This window comes from Ammodytes marinus (assembly GCF_949987685.1).
Source record: "Ammodytes marinus genome assembly, chromosome: 17".
Taxonomy (NCBI): Eukaryota; Metazoa; Chordata; class Actinopteri; order Uranoscopiformes; family Ammodytidae; genus Ammodytes; species Ammodytes marinus.
Window position 1 is genome coordinate 21897304 of NC_137221.1, and position 14528 is coordinate 21911831.

The following is a 14528-nucleotide window of genomic DNA, read 5'->3' on the forward strand; positions in this document are numbered from 1 at the left end:
TACTTTAAATACAGTCCTTCTTAAATCATTTACTAATAAGGGATGTCAGAGTGTATCGCGTTATTCGCGATTAATTAAAGTCTGAGCATAACGCGTTCGTTTATTTCTAATCGTGTTTATCTGCATGGCCGCAGTTTCTCCTACCTCCAGAGCACGCTGTTGTTGTAGCATTTATTTTATTTTATTTTTGAAGTAGACATTGTGTTACCTCAGGCTCTTTGCACTCCTTTGGATTTGAAATACATTTGTAAACGGACTTAATATGGACTTAAAAACTGTTGTAAAATGCAAAATAATAGAATAGAAATAATAGAATCTGCAGAGTGGAGGAGGTTGGAAGGATTTAACTGCTCTGCTGCGCTGACCTGTGAACTTCTAAGGAATTCCCCTCCAGCCCAACCCTAGTCCCACTCTGTCCCACTCTAACCCCTAACCCTATTCCCACCCTGTCCCACTCTAACCCTAACCCCATAGCAGCAGGTTATGAATCACTGATGAGTGCATTCACATGGAAAACTTTCTGTTTTATGTGATGATTGATCCGAATGCAGATCACGGCGCCAAAATATTCTATAAAAGTAAAAGTCCTGAAATGAAAATGCAACTTTGGTAAAAATAAATTAGTATGAGCATTAAGTATAGCAATGTATGGGGGCGCCTTTAGCTCAGTTGGTAAGGCTCTGCAGAATAAACTATATTACTGACCAAATGATTGATCTTTAATGTATTCATCACTGGTGCGTGTTTAAATGAGAAACATTAAATCAAATATATACAATTAAAATCCCAGTAGCATATACAGTCTGAGTGCAATAATTAGTTTAAAGGGTACAGTAGTTTGCAGCATGCGTCACTTCTTCTTCTAAAATAACAAAACTGACAAGTTCCTATCCAACTATGACCTTAGACCCTTTGGCAGTTATTCACACTGTAGCCCCTAGCCCTCTGTGAGGCAGATCACAGTGACTCCTAACCCTCTCTGGCCCTGTGTCAAGCTCCAGCTGTCACACTCAATCATCTTAACTCAAGTCAAAGTCAAGTCAACTTCATTGTCAGTTTCTGCAATATGTGCCAGACATACAGAGGAATCAAAGTTACGTTTCTCTCTCCGAGGTGCAATATGTACAAAAGGATCAATTAAGATAAGAAGAAATAATACGTGTATATATACAATAAATAGATTGTAAATAGTGCAAAAGGTAAGACAAAACCAAACGGTCTACAAAAGTAAATAAATTGAAATGTGCAGTATGAGGAACATTATTCACACTGGCCCTCATTTATCAATTTTGCGTAGACCAGAAAAATGGGTGTACGTACATTTCCACGCAAATCTCGGCATTTATCAATATGGACGTGAGCGTAGGATACGCTCAAATCCCACGCCAGCTCTCAGCTCGTGTACGCAATTTTGTAAACAGCATGGACTCGTAGTGCAGGCTGTGCCGGGTAGCCGATGACTTTGTTGGACAATTATAAGAAGATAATACAAATGCAGTGTTTGCTCAGACCGAAATAAAGATATTAATCACTTAAAATTGTGCAGCTTATGGTGCGCAACTGAGTAGGAGCACTGATTCAATAGTGCACACACCGGCCACTTAGGAGCGCTGCATGGGACTGCGGCAGTTATCTCCGTCTGGAGCAGCTGGGGGGACACTGAGGCACGGGGACTGCATTCATTCAAAATGTTAGCCTAAGTATTAAATATGTAGTAGGCCTACACTGCTCTTTATGATACAAAAAAATACACGGCACAACATTCAGCTTAACATTTTATTTATTTGACGCACTTTGTAGATGTTAGTTCCTCTTTTAATGTGTCATTGATGCTAAAGCGAGCGATTAATTTCCACCGTTAACTGGCACGTTGTTCCTATCTGCTGGTGGAGCAGGACGGTGGGCGCTCTCACAGCTGATCGCTGCCGGGTCGGCTTGTGCAGCTGACGGCCGGGCTGACCACTCGTGCCAAGCGCATGCTGTCATACAAACGCAAAATGTGTTATTTTTAGTTTTTAAAACCCTTTTGAATAGTGCTATCTAAAAGGGCCAATACATTCTAATCATTCAAATCTCTGCAGACGTGTATTTATTTTATGGGGACCATTATCGGACAGTTGGTGCGTCTTTTTCTCCTCCACCACTTATATTATGCCCGCAGCCCCGCACCCCCAGTTGGTTGCATTTCAGAACAGCAACACGCTTTTTTTAGTGGCGATTTTGAGTCAACACCAACGCTGTTGACCGCAGCAGTTATTTCCTTCCTAACTGCTGCCTTCTGTCGTTCTTTGATGCTGCTTGTAGGCTAATGCTCCGAAATGAAACTCTTTTTTTTCTACTTTCGCTGTTATTCTGTCAATTTCTACTTCAGGGAAGTGCCGTATTGCGCATATCCATGTCGTAAAACCTCTGGGCGAGGCCTCTAAACTGAGAAAATATAGGGGCGTGATACACTCGTTTCCATCCGCCGCATTTATCAATATATGGCCTGGCGTACGCTGAGATTGGCGAGATACGCCTGTTTGATAAATCCCACGCGATACCTGGCGTAGGGAGGTATTTGCGCCAGAATCTGCACCAGTTTCCACGCAAAATTGATAAATGAGGGCCAATGTGTGCAATATGCAGTAAACTGAAAAAAATTGTACAAGAAAGTGTACTTTATTCATTAGAATAATAATAATCTCAAACAAACTTCATTCATTGGCTGTCGGAGAGTGGGCGATTAGAATCACAGGAAGTTCACAAAAAAAAATTAGAATAGGACTGAAAATAAATAATTTACAAGAAAAACTTGTAACAGAATCATGAGCATTGATCACAAATAACAATAAAATGTCTTTGTTTTGTAATTTTTCATATAATTCTCTTTGATTTTTTCTGTGTGTGATATCTCCGGATTAAGTTTATTTTTCCCCTGGACAAGACGCTACAGTTTCCTTCATCTTCTTCAAATTCCTGAAAGCCATCACTCTCTCAGACAGTGGCCCCATGTTTTAGTTTGACTCTTGAAAGCTGGTTGGTTTTCTAATCTAATGATGTCTCCTGCCTACGTTTCCCAGAATGCCACTGTGACCCTCAGGGCTCCCTCAGCACGGTGTGCGACCCCAGCGGAGGCCAGTGTCTCTGTCGACCAAACGTCATCGGCAGAAACTGTGACAGATGTTCTCCGGCCACATTCCAGTTCGGACCCAACGGCTGCAGAGGTGAGAACCACCCATCAATCCATAATCTATAATCTTTATCATTATTTACTATGTACAATCTATATTTATAACCAGTGGTGGACAATAATAAAGTAAGTGCAGGCTACTTGAGTTCTTAAATTAAGTAGATTTTTAGAAATTAAGAGTATTTGTACTTTTCTCGAGTATCTCCTTTTTTTGGAAACGTATGACTTTCACTCTCCACATGTCAAAGACAAAAAAAAAATACTTTTGACTCCACTACATTTCTAGGAATTCATGTGTGTGTGTGTGTGTGTGTGTGTGTGTTTTCAGCGTGTGCGTGCGACCCCCTGGGCTCCCAGCATTCCTTCTGTGACGCTGTGAGCGGTCAGTGTGTGTGTGTAGCCGGAGCGTACGGCCGACAGTGTGATCGCTGTCTGCCCGCTCACTGGGGCTTCCCCTCCTGCAGAGCCTGCTCCTGTAACGGACACGCCGAGGACTGTGACACACACACGGGACGCTGCATCAACTGTAGGGACCAGACTACCGGAGCCACCTGCGACAGGTAGATAGAATGATATTATTACATGCTCTGTTCTGATTGGTCAGTCACGGCATGCTACGGGTCCGTTATTTCTGGATAATGCCCCGCTGTTAAGGATAATTCACCGTTGCTGCGGGTAACAGACTGTTGCTATATATATACACAGCCTAACCCATTACACCTGTGATATAACACTGGTTAGTTAGTTAGTTAGTTAGTTAGTTAGTTAGTTAGTTAGTTAGTTAGTTAGTTAGTTAGTTAGTTAGTTAGTTAGTTAGTTAGTTAGTTAGTTCAAGGGGTTTCAAATCATTAAATCACCTTGTTGTCATCAGGTGTCTGGATGGTTACTATGGTGACCCTGTCTTGGGGTCAGGTGACCACTGTCGCCCATGTTTGTGTCCCGATGGCCCAGGCAGCAGCAGGCAGTTTGCAGGAAGCTGTTACCGCGGCGACGACTCACAGCAAGCCACCTGTGTCTGCAACACCGGATACAGAGGTACAAACATTGTGTGCCTTCCCAAATCTCCTCCTCTTTCTTTTTCCTCTCCTATACTACAGCTAATAAGATGCAGCCTACGTCGTTAACATTCAGTATTAAGGCGTACTTTTGTTAACACAGAGGTAAAAACTTTATGAAAGGTGCTACAAGGCACTTTTCAATAATTCTGAAATTTTTTCTCTGATGATCATAAATGACATGTAACAGCAAACGAGACCATCAGTGCAAAGAATGCTATTTTTTTACATCGTTTTTTTAATGCCTTTGTCATTGGTACGCTCACCCAGGAGCACGTAGTAAAGGGGGTGCAAGAATGAACAAAAACGTCAAGTTAAAGACAGTTGATGAAACATATAATTACTATAAATGTTGGTTACAGACAGACCGGAATGTGAAGCTGATCTGTAATTACAGCAGGAAATAAGACAGATCACCAACTTTCTTTGTTTCACCTCAAACACATATGAGTGCAAACGGCTTTATTACTAAAACACTGGCCACTGATTGGCTGTCAAAATTCAAACAGAACCTGAGGTCTGCTCATACACTCAGCTCATTTAAATCAAAAACATTACTGTTAAGCCTAGCGTTCAATTAAAATAGGTACATGACTGAATCTGTCACCATTTATTTGCTTGCTTTGTTTTTATTGCCTTGAAAATACAAATTTGTATCATAACAATTTGTATTATTATCTTTATTTATATGGTTGTCGATGTCTTACTAACGTTCTTTGTTGTGTGCCTCCTCCTGTGTGCAGGTGCGCGCTGTGACGAGTGTTTACCTGGTTACTATGGAAACCCCGGGGAGGCCGGGGGGGCGTGTGAGCCGTGTCAGTGCAACAGCAACATCGACATGTTGGACCCGGAGTCCTGCGACGCCCGCAGCGGGGAATGTCTACGCTGCTTACATCACAGTGAGGGGCCGGCCTGTCAACACTGCTCGCTGGGCTACTATGGCAACGCACTGCTACAAGACTGCAGGAGTGAGTACTGAGGCAATGATGGTTGAGGTGGAAAGACGCTTTGAGGCATCAGAAAAAATGTCTGTCATGTTGCTTTGTGTGTCACTTTTAACAAATATCTGTGAAATTCAAATTCGGATTTATTTTTTCTTTTGTCTTAGTGTATACAATCACAATTTTTTCCATTGAAGTCAGTGACATCATTGCAGCGCACATATTCTTACAGTCCAGGATGTCCTGAACAATCTGTAGTTTATAGCTTGACTGTGCATTACAGGGTTGATGTTATACAAGCTTTATTACATAATAGATCCAGGTGGACCAAAAGGGCTCCAAAAATTGTCTTTAAGCACAGAGGGGTTACCCAACCCTCCATTGGAGTCTCATAATATAAACCTATTAATCTATATCAACTCTATAAATCACCAAATCAAACCCTGATTTAAAGCTAAACCTGTTTACTTCTTTCTCTGTTCGTGCAGCTACTGAGTGGAACCTCACCCCCATAGTTATCAGAAATCTGAACACATATAGGTCATTTAAATTCCAGTTAAAGAAATGGCTCATTGATAACCAGAGCTGTCTACAATACCATTAACCTGTTCATGTCATTGTCTGCTGTTGTCTGATTGTTGCTCTGCTGTGTTTTTATTGTATATTTTAGCTTAATAGTACTTTTTACTTTACTTACTTTGTAATAGTACTTTTTACTATAGGTATGTTGTGTTATGTAAATGTGTAACTTTATTTTCTCTTAGGGTGACTTTTACCATCTGTCTAGGGACTGCAGATGAAAAATAGCCTTCTGGTTAATTCTGGCATATTGACAGAAATGTTTGATAATATGCACTGTCCCTGTATTAAATAAAAAAATAAAAAATAAATGTTGTTCTCCCTCCACAGAGTGTGTGTGTAACAGGTTGGGCAGTGTTTCCTCTAGCTGTCTGTCTCCCGGTGACTGTCACTGTGAGCGTAGTGATGGTCAGTGTCACTGCCTGCCTAACGTGATAGGTCAACACTGTGACCGCTGTGCTGTGGACACCTGGGACATGGGCAGTGGAGCCGGCTGTCAGAGCTGTGGCTGTGACCAGCAACACTCCTATGGGACGTCATGCAACGAGGTGAGCTGAACATCACCAGAGATACCTAGTCCTCATCTCTGTAAACCGTTTATTAGGTTAACCACCTTCAACTAGTTTATGAAGTTAAGTTAACTTGGTTTTCTGGCTTTAAAGATACTTTTTTTATTTTTTTTTTTCTGAATGTAACGTTTGTGTGTTTTCCACAGGTTAGCAGTCGTGGTGTGTTTGTGTTAAGTTATTTCATTTAGTCAATTTTGTCAACTGTACAAAAGGCACATTGAGTACAGCGCCCCCTGAAGCAGTTTGGGGTGAAGTGTCTTGCTCAAGGACACAACGGTAGAGATGGTGGGCACCGTTGATGCAATACCAGCCACCACTTGTTTAACAAATAACACCCTCCTGTCCGGTGCCGGGTGTATGTGCCTGCGTGTGTGTGTGTGTGTGTGTATGTTAGGGTTATGTTATGTATTAGGGTAAAGATTTTAACCTGTGTGTGTGTGTGTGTTTCCACAGATAAGTGGTCAGTGCTCGTGTCATCCTGGTTTCGGAGGGAGAACATGCAGCGAGTGTAGAGAGCTGTTCTGGGGCCAGCCTGAGGTCCAGTGTCACGGTCAGTTCACACATTAACCCCTAAACCCAAACCCATCACATCACACACAGTTTATAGTGTTTAAAGGGTGGAGATTGTTTTAGATGTGACATGTGTTTTTAGATGTCCCAGTTCTGGTTCTGCCCCGCTGTATTGGGGGAACATTCCTTTATATTCTCCCAGCATGCTCTGCTGCGGTTCATTGAGACCAGATGTTCCTGGAGATCTGAAGGAGATACACAGAGGTTTCCTGTTAATGCGGACGTCTGAACCTCCAAATATCTCAAACACACACACACACACACACACACACACACACACACACACACACACACAAGGGGGGGCTAACCCTAACCCGGGGAGGGGTGTATGTCTGCTCTGAGGGAATCTGGTTCACGTTTGTTGTTTCTGCTGCATAATGCAAACCAGATGTTCAGAACACACACACACACACACACACACACACACACACACACACACACACACACACACACAGCTTGTTTTATGGAACTACATTTCCTTCTAGACATTTGGTCTCTGAATTTGTTTTCCAAAAGCCAATGAAGACTTGTGACTTTAAATGGTCCATTGTCTGATGTGAGATGATTAATCTCATGTTTGGATGTTAATTATCCTATTTTATTTGTATCGTCTTAATTGTTTGTATGTTTTTAGTACTTTCTCTGTTTCTATGTTTAAGCCCTTTGTGAATTGTATTTCTGTGAATGAAGCTAAACACTAAATAAAGTTATTCTTATTATCAAAGATTCAGCGACATCACAGTGACATCACAACCTGTGACCTTTGCTCTCTCTCTCTCTCTCTCTCTCTCTCTCTCTTCCAGCCTGTGACTGTGACCCCCGTGGCATTGCCCAGCAACAGTGTAACAAGGTGAGCGGCCATTGTGTGTGTGTGGACGGTGTCTCCGGGCCCCGCTGTGACGTCTGCGCTCGCGGTTTCTCCGGGACCTTCCCCGACTGCCGGCGCTGCCACCAGTGTTTCAGTGAGTGGGATGATGTCATCGGCCAGCTGACCAATCAGACGCATCGACTGGTTAACAAGATCCACGCCATCAAGGCCAGCGGTGTCAGCGGCCCGTACAGAAACTCCATCGACAACATGGAGAGAAGCATGGCGGACATTAGGAACATCCTGGACCAGAACCCGGCCGCAGAACCGCTATCTGAGGTCCAGACACTGCTAAAGCAAGCCAGGTATATATATCTTTTATATTAATATATAATAATTATATTAATAGGAACCAGGGGAGATTAAAGGTCCAGTGTGTAGAATTTATCAGTTTGTTTTAATTAGTGTATAATCTCTTGGCGTGGAGGCCGCCATGTTTCTACAGTAGCACAGAGTGAACTAATTTACCGGCTACCAGCCTTACGCGTTTTTATATATATAGTGGGCGTCCTGGGGAAATGCACCTGTTGGAAGACCAAGAAGAAGAAGTACCATAGATTAAATAACGAAATAATTCTTCACCTCATCACTTGATATTGTGGAAAGACTTGAGGCAGTGGTGGATTATGTCATCTTTATTTACTAGCTTCTTGTCCTTGAAGGCCACCGTAGCTTCTGTAAATTCTCCTCAACGTTAGGGGTTAGGAAGGGAGCGTTGACATCTACAATCTCACCACTAAATGACACTAAATACTCCCATATTGCACACTGCGCCTTTTACTTTAATATAAACCAGGGTAGGGTAACCTGCAGATGTGTTTGTATAACCCTAACCCCATATCTAATGCTGTTTGTCCCTCGTTTGTCCCCTCAGCGACCTGATGGGGGCCCTGAACCTCGCGTTGAACCACACTGAACAGGATGTGGTTGAGCTGGGAGACTCAGACTCTGCAGCAGAAACCAAACTAGAGTCTGTGACGTCAGACGCTCAGAAACTAGAGCGCACGGTGGAGGAGCTGATGGAGCAGGTGGAGCGCATCAAGAACTCTGACATCACAGGTGAGGGGGTCAAAGGTCAAACTAAAGGTTTAGTATGGGGGATTTCTAGTGTTGAAATCAGCACGCTATTTGGGCGATTCTGACCCACAAACCAGTGCGCACCATAAGTGATGTCACATCGACGGGGTGTCCTCATGAAAACAACCGGGGATGGGACGGATATATAAGAAAGAGGCAAGATGTTATGATGAAATGAATAAGTAAGCCAAACGAGACGCTTTCACATACAGTTTAGAAACATATTAACCTTAGTTAAAGGGAAAATAAATCGATTTTCGCGATAAAAAAAAAATACTTATTTGAATTTTGATTTCAAACTGAATTGTCACCCAGCCCTAAGGTGAATGTACATAACGTCAAACTGTCTTAATGCCCTTCAGTATAAAGTAATAATTACCTTCCCTCATCTGTTGCCAGGAGCGACGGACAGCGTCACTAAGTTCTTCCTGAAGTCTCAGGCGGCTGAAGCTAAAGCTAACGCCTCTGACAGCACAGTGCAGAGCTCCGCCTCTCTACGGAAAGACACCGAGGACAAAATGAACCAAACCAGAGGAGAATTCCTGAGGAGACAGACTGAGCATGCTCAGAGGCTGGATGACCTGGCAGGAGAACTGCAGTCTCTGGACCAATCACAGATCAGCCACAAGGTGGGAGGAGTCACTAACTAAATATGAGTTTGACTTAAAGGTGCACTATGTAACTTAAGGTGTGGCAGAGACGTGAAGATTATCTAAGGTAAATTCTTAATAAACTAACCAAGAAAAATGTAATCACTGGAACATTTATGACACAAAGAAATAACATAACCATTAAACTATTAACTCAATTATGCACAATCACCAGTTTTTTAAACACAGATGGTTTATATATTTTTAGAATCCCTGTTTAAACATATTTAATTCCACCTCCATTTAAAAATCAATGAAGACTTTAATTGTTTTGATTGTGTGCATTGTGACAGCTAAACTTCATTAATTACACATTGTTCAGATCTTTCAGGAGAATAAATATCAATAGAATTTTACAGATTACATTGGACATAATTCATAAAAAGTTATTTGTAATGAAATGAATAGATCACATATTTAGCAGTAAACTCTAGTGCTGACACCATTTGTCTTCATTTCCCTGGTTGTTAACAGACGTGTGGCAGTCCTTCGTCGGGCCAGGATTCATGCCGCTCCCCGTGTGGCGGTCTGGGCTGTGTGGACGCGGAGGGTCAGCCCCGATGTGGAGGGGAGGGCTGTGACGGCGTGGTGACATCATCAAACAGCGCCTGGAGCAAAGCCCGGGAATCGGAACAGGAGATAACCGACGCCATGCAGGAAGTGGAGAAGCTTTCCAAGATGGTGAGAGGGGGCCGGACTCTGGTTACAATGGTTCTGGTGGGGCTGTTCTAGTCCATGTTTTAAACTGCTTTGGTTCAATTGCAGGGACAGCCTTATACTGTATATATACTATATGATATTATACCATATGATAAAGAAATCCATCCACTGAACCACACAGTGTGAATTATTTTCCTCAGGAAGCGACAAAAACATCTATAAGAAAAATCCTTTGTTTGCTTAACTGCTAAATTATTATCTGTTGGGTTTTATTATACTTGTTTTGTGTCCAGGTGTTTTTAGGGTTATTTGGGCTAAGGGATTTACTCCGTATTCAATGTGTTCCCCTGTGTTGTGTTCAGGTGTCTTTGGCCAAAGGGAAAGCGGACGAGGCCAAGCTGAACGCTCAGGACGTCCTGATGAAAAGCAACAGAACCAAACACAGAGTGGAGCAGAGCAACGAGGAGCTGAGGAGCCTCATCAGGCACATCAAAGACTTCCTCACACGTACGTCCATTATATTCAATTACAGTATATTTAAGCAATAGATACTTTCAGTGCCACTGAACATTTATTTTGTTGTTGTTATCCCATGCCGATGTGTGGCGCCCACACCACACCTGTAGACCTTCTTCCTCCTTTGGTATTTAATGGCTGACTATAACACTTGTAAGCATATATGATGCCCCTGTCAGTTGCAGAAGAATTGCATCATGGGTACTCATGAAACCTATGGTACTGTAGAAAATCGAATTCAGTCACATCTTGGGAATGTTGGCATTGACTTGTACCTTAAGTGTCTGTTCATGTGACATCCCCATAATAATATAAACCATGTGTGTGTGTGTGTGTGTGTGTGTGTGTGTGTGTGTGTGTGTGTGTGTGTGTGTGTGTGTGTGTGTTTTTGTGTGTTGTAGAGGACTCTGCGGACCTGGAGAGCATCGAGCTAGTTGCTAACGAGGTGCTAGCCATGCAGATGCCCTCCACACCGGCTCAGATGCAGAACCTGACCGAGGAGATCCGCCAGAAGGTGGCAGAGCTGGGGAACGTGGAGAGCATCCTACAGCAGAGCAGTGAGGAGATCCAGAGGGCAGAGAAGCTCCTCAACCAAGCACGCCATGCCAGGTCAGTCTATCTATCTATCTATCTATCTATCTATCTATCTATCTATCTATCTATCTATCTATCTATCTATCTATCTATCTATCTATCTATCTATCTATCTATCTATCTCCTCTAATATAATATTGCTGTGCTATTGGTTTGTGGGCATCAGTCTTATATATTGTCTATGTGTGTGTTGCACAGTGAGGAGGCGTTGGATGTGAAGGACTCTGCAGAGAAGGTGAAGCGAGCGCTGAAAGAAGCCCAGCGCGCTCAGACCGCAGCCAGCAGCGCCATACAGCAGGCTGCAGCCGACATCAAGAGCACCAACAAGCTGCTGACCAACGTATGTACTAACACACACACACACACACACACACACACACACACACACACACACACACACACACACACACAGTAACCTTGAGACAAAGTACATTTACTCCAGTAATGTACCTTGAGGCTAGTTTTTGTACTTTTACTAAAGAAAATAATTTGAGGGGGCGCCCTTAGCTCAGTTGGTAGGGCGTCCCCCCCCATGGGCCTCGGCCAGCAGCGGACCCGGGTTCGATTCCAGCCCGCGGTCGTTCTCTGCATGTCACTCCCCTCTCTGCCCCATTTCAACTCTGTCTCTACACTATCAATAAAAGCATAAAAATGCCCAAAAAATCTTTTTTTTGGGCATTTAAAAAAAAAAGAATTAAAATAATTTTAATACTTCCTCCACCACCAAGTGCATCTTGAGCATTATACATTCCATACAGCTAAATATTCTGATACTTAAATACTTTGAAAAAAACAGGCACTTGTGTACTTTTACTCACGTGGTATTGTAATAGGTGACGTGTAACTTGTAACAGAGGAATTTCTCTAGTAATGAATCTCTACTCTTACTTACTTTTTTAACGTCTCCAAAGTTTATTTCTTCTTTATTATAACATATTGATATTAACATTATAAACATGCTGTTAACCCCCTGTCATCCGTCCCGCCCGTGTCACATTCAGGTGCAGTCGGAAACGGCAAACGCAGAGTTGAGGTTAACCAACGCCACCGAGAGGCTGCAGCGGCTAGAACAGGACGTGACGCTGCTCCGAGACAAATCCGTCAACGTCAGCGAGAGCTCAGAGCGGACCAATCGGGAGGCAGCGAGCATCGGACAGATCGCACAGGAAGTGAAGAAGGTGGGTTCAGCCTGCCAGCTGTCAGTCAAAGGGCTAGGGTTAATATTAATAAACAGATTGTTGGTTCAGGAGCTGTGAATCAAAGCCTAAAGTTAATATTCAATATTGGAGATTCAAATGGCTTTATTTGTCACATGCTCATACAGAATGTGAAGCAGTGAAATGTTGGTGTGATATACTCCATATTACAGAACATAAAATAGCAAAAAGAATACACAATTGAATAAGATAGAATAGAATAGAATAGAATAGAATAGAATAGAATAGAATAGAATAGAATAGAATAGAATAGAATAGAATAGAATAGAATAAAATAAAATACAATATAGGTTTTAACAGAATATATACCACACACGATGATAAAGTATTAAGGTAAAGTATGAAAGTGACTTCATGTACTGCATTTACATGTGCTCAAGTTGTTGAAATTAAAGGTGAAGTAAGTGATAGGGTCCTTTTAGCTAACTTCCTGTCAGTGACTGTAGTTAGCAGTCCCCTCCCTCGTCCCTACGTCACCACCACATCAACACACAGCCATCTTTGTCAGATAGTGCAGTGATGGAGAGCAGCGAGTCATCGTTCACGGGCACAGAGTCCCGCCTCTTTGTAGCGCTAGGTCTCCTGATTGGATAAAAATAAGCAGGATACTCGAAATTGTATCTGGCAATTACTGCAAAGCTGAATGAATGGGAGAGTTCTATTATGAACTGCACATACTGTTAAGTGATTGCTGTATGAATATAGAGATTTAACATATATATTAATAAAAAAATATATCACTTACTTCTCCTTTAATCACAAAACTGTTTTTTTCCCCCCCAGGAGCTGGACTCGGAGGTGAAGGACAAATACGCCACAGTGGAGGAGCTGATTGGCCAGAAGGCAGGGGGCGTGGCCACAGCAAAAAAGAGGGCGGGCTCACTGCAAGAAGAAGCCAAAGAGCTGCTACTGAAAGCCAGCGACAAACTAAAGCTGCTCAAAGGTGACACCACACTGACTGTTACTCTGTTCATATTGTAGTACTGGTGCTATTACCACAAGCTACTGCTGCTTAGGGGTCCAACATGTAACATTTACATTATATATTACATATAATAATACCCTTTATGTGTATGGCATAGGCATGGGCCGGTATGATAACATTAAGCAAAAAAAACTTTTTCAAACCGCAGTATACCTTCAAACCGGTTATTGGCCCATGCCTAGCTATGGCGCATAATAAACTGTATTAGTATGTAGCACCTTTCATACTAGAAATGCCGTTACTCTGCTAGTATATATAGTATCATCATGGCACTGAATGTTTGACTAGATGTGTTTTGGTTGCTTCTTTCAGACCTGGAGAAATCCTACGGTGCAAACCAGCGCAGTCTGGAGCTGAAGGCCGACGAGCTGGTGGAGCTGGAGGCCGCGGTGAAAACACTGCTGCAAGAGATCAGCCACAAAGTCACCGTCTATAGCAGCTGTCTGTTCTAAAGGGTTAAAAGGTCATATAAGGCCCGCCTCTTTCAATATGACATGTTAAAATCTACCAATCAGAATGCATCTTCATAGGAAAAGAAAAAGACCAAAAAAGAATGATTTTTTTTAAAAATGAAACCAAAGATTTATTTTTTATTGAGAAAGATTTTGAATGTTTCCGGATTTGTAAACCGGGCTGCATCAACAAACAAAAGTATTAAAATGTTTTTTTTTTTAAAAAGGTATTAAAATGTAAAATTGTTCGAAAAAACTATGTGACAAGCAGCTCAAACTGAATAGCTTTTTTTTTTTTTTATTCCAACTCAAATCTTCAGTTAAAGGAAACTGCTGTTAAATTTGGATTTCATTTTTTTTTTTTTAAAGCAGTTGAATGTTTAAAGTTTTATATCTGAATGTTTTATTTTTTTTTACGAATGTGACTGTAACCGTTTCCACTTTCCTGTATTTCTACGCGGCGAAACCTTTGAGGACGATTTGAATAAATGTTTTTTTTCTCTTTAATCCTTCACTGCAGAAATAGAACACTGAAAAGGATATGTTTGACATAAAAGCCACAGAAATTGGCAGGACATACATATTTGAACCTTAATAAGTTAGTTAAAAGTTAAAATAGTTTT

General features: G+C 42.0%; 1 protein-coding gene across 1 annotated transcript in view; it reads left to right on the forward strand.

The window, feature by feature from the left end:
• lamb1a (laminin, beta 1a) overlaps positions 1-14121 on the forward strand; it is a 27111-nt gene extending 12990 nt beyond the window's left edge. The window contains exons 18-33 of the mRNA XM_080045010.1: positions 3063-3206; positions 3501-3732; positions 4044-4207; positions 4971-5195; positions 6078-6295; positions 6770-6866; positions 7690-8059; positions 8629-8813; positions 9231-9460; positions 9956-10162; positions 10504-10648; positions 11059-11266; positions 11450-11591; positions 12253-12429; positions 13252-13411; positions 13766-14121. Coding sequence (XP_079901136.1) covers positions 3063-3206; positions 3501-3732; positions 4044-4207; positions 4971-5195; positions 6078-6295; positions 6770-6866; positions 7690-8059; positions 8629-8813; positions 9231-9460; positions 9956-10162; positions 10504-10648; positions 11059-11266; positions 11450-11591; positions 12253-12429; positions 13252-13411; positions 13766-13905 — 3044 coding nt within the window. The 3' untranslated portion in view covers positions 13906-14121. The remainder of the gene's footprint in view (positions 1-3062; positions 3207-3500; positions 3733-4043; positions 4208-4970; positions 5196-6077; positions 6296-6769; positions 6867-7689; positions 8060-8628; positions 8814-9230; positions 9461-9955; positions 10163-10503; positions 10649-11058; positions 11267-11449; positions 11592-12252; positions 12430-13251; positions 13412-13765) is intronic.
• The last annotated feature ends 407 nt before the right edge of the window (positions 14122-14528 follow it).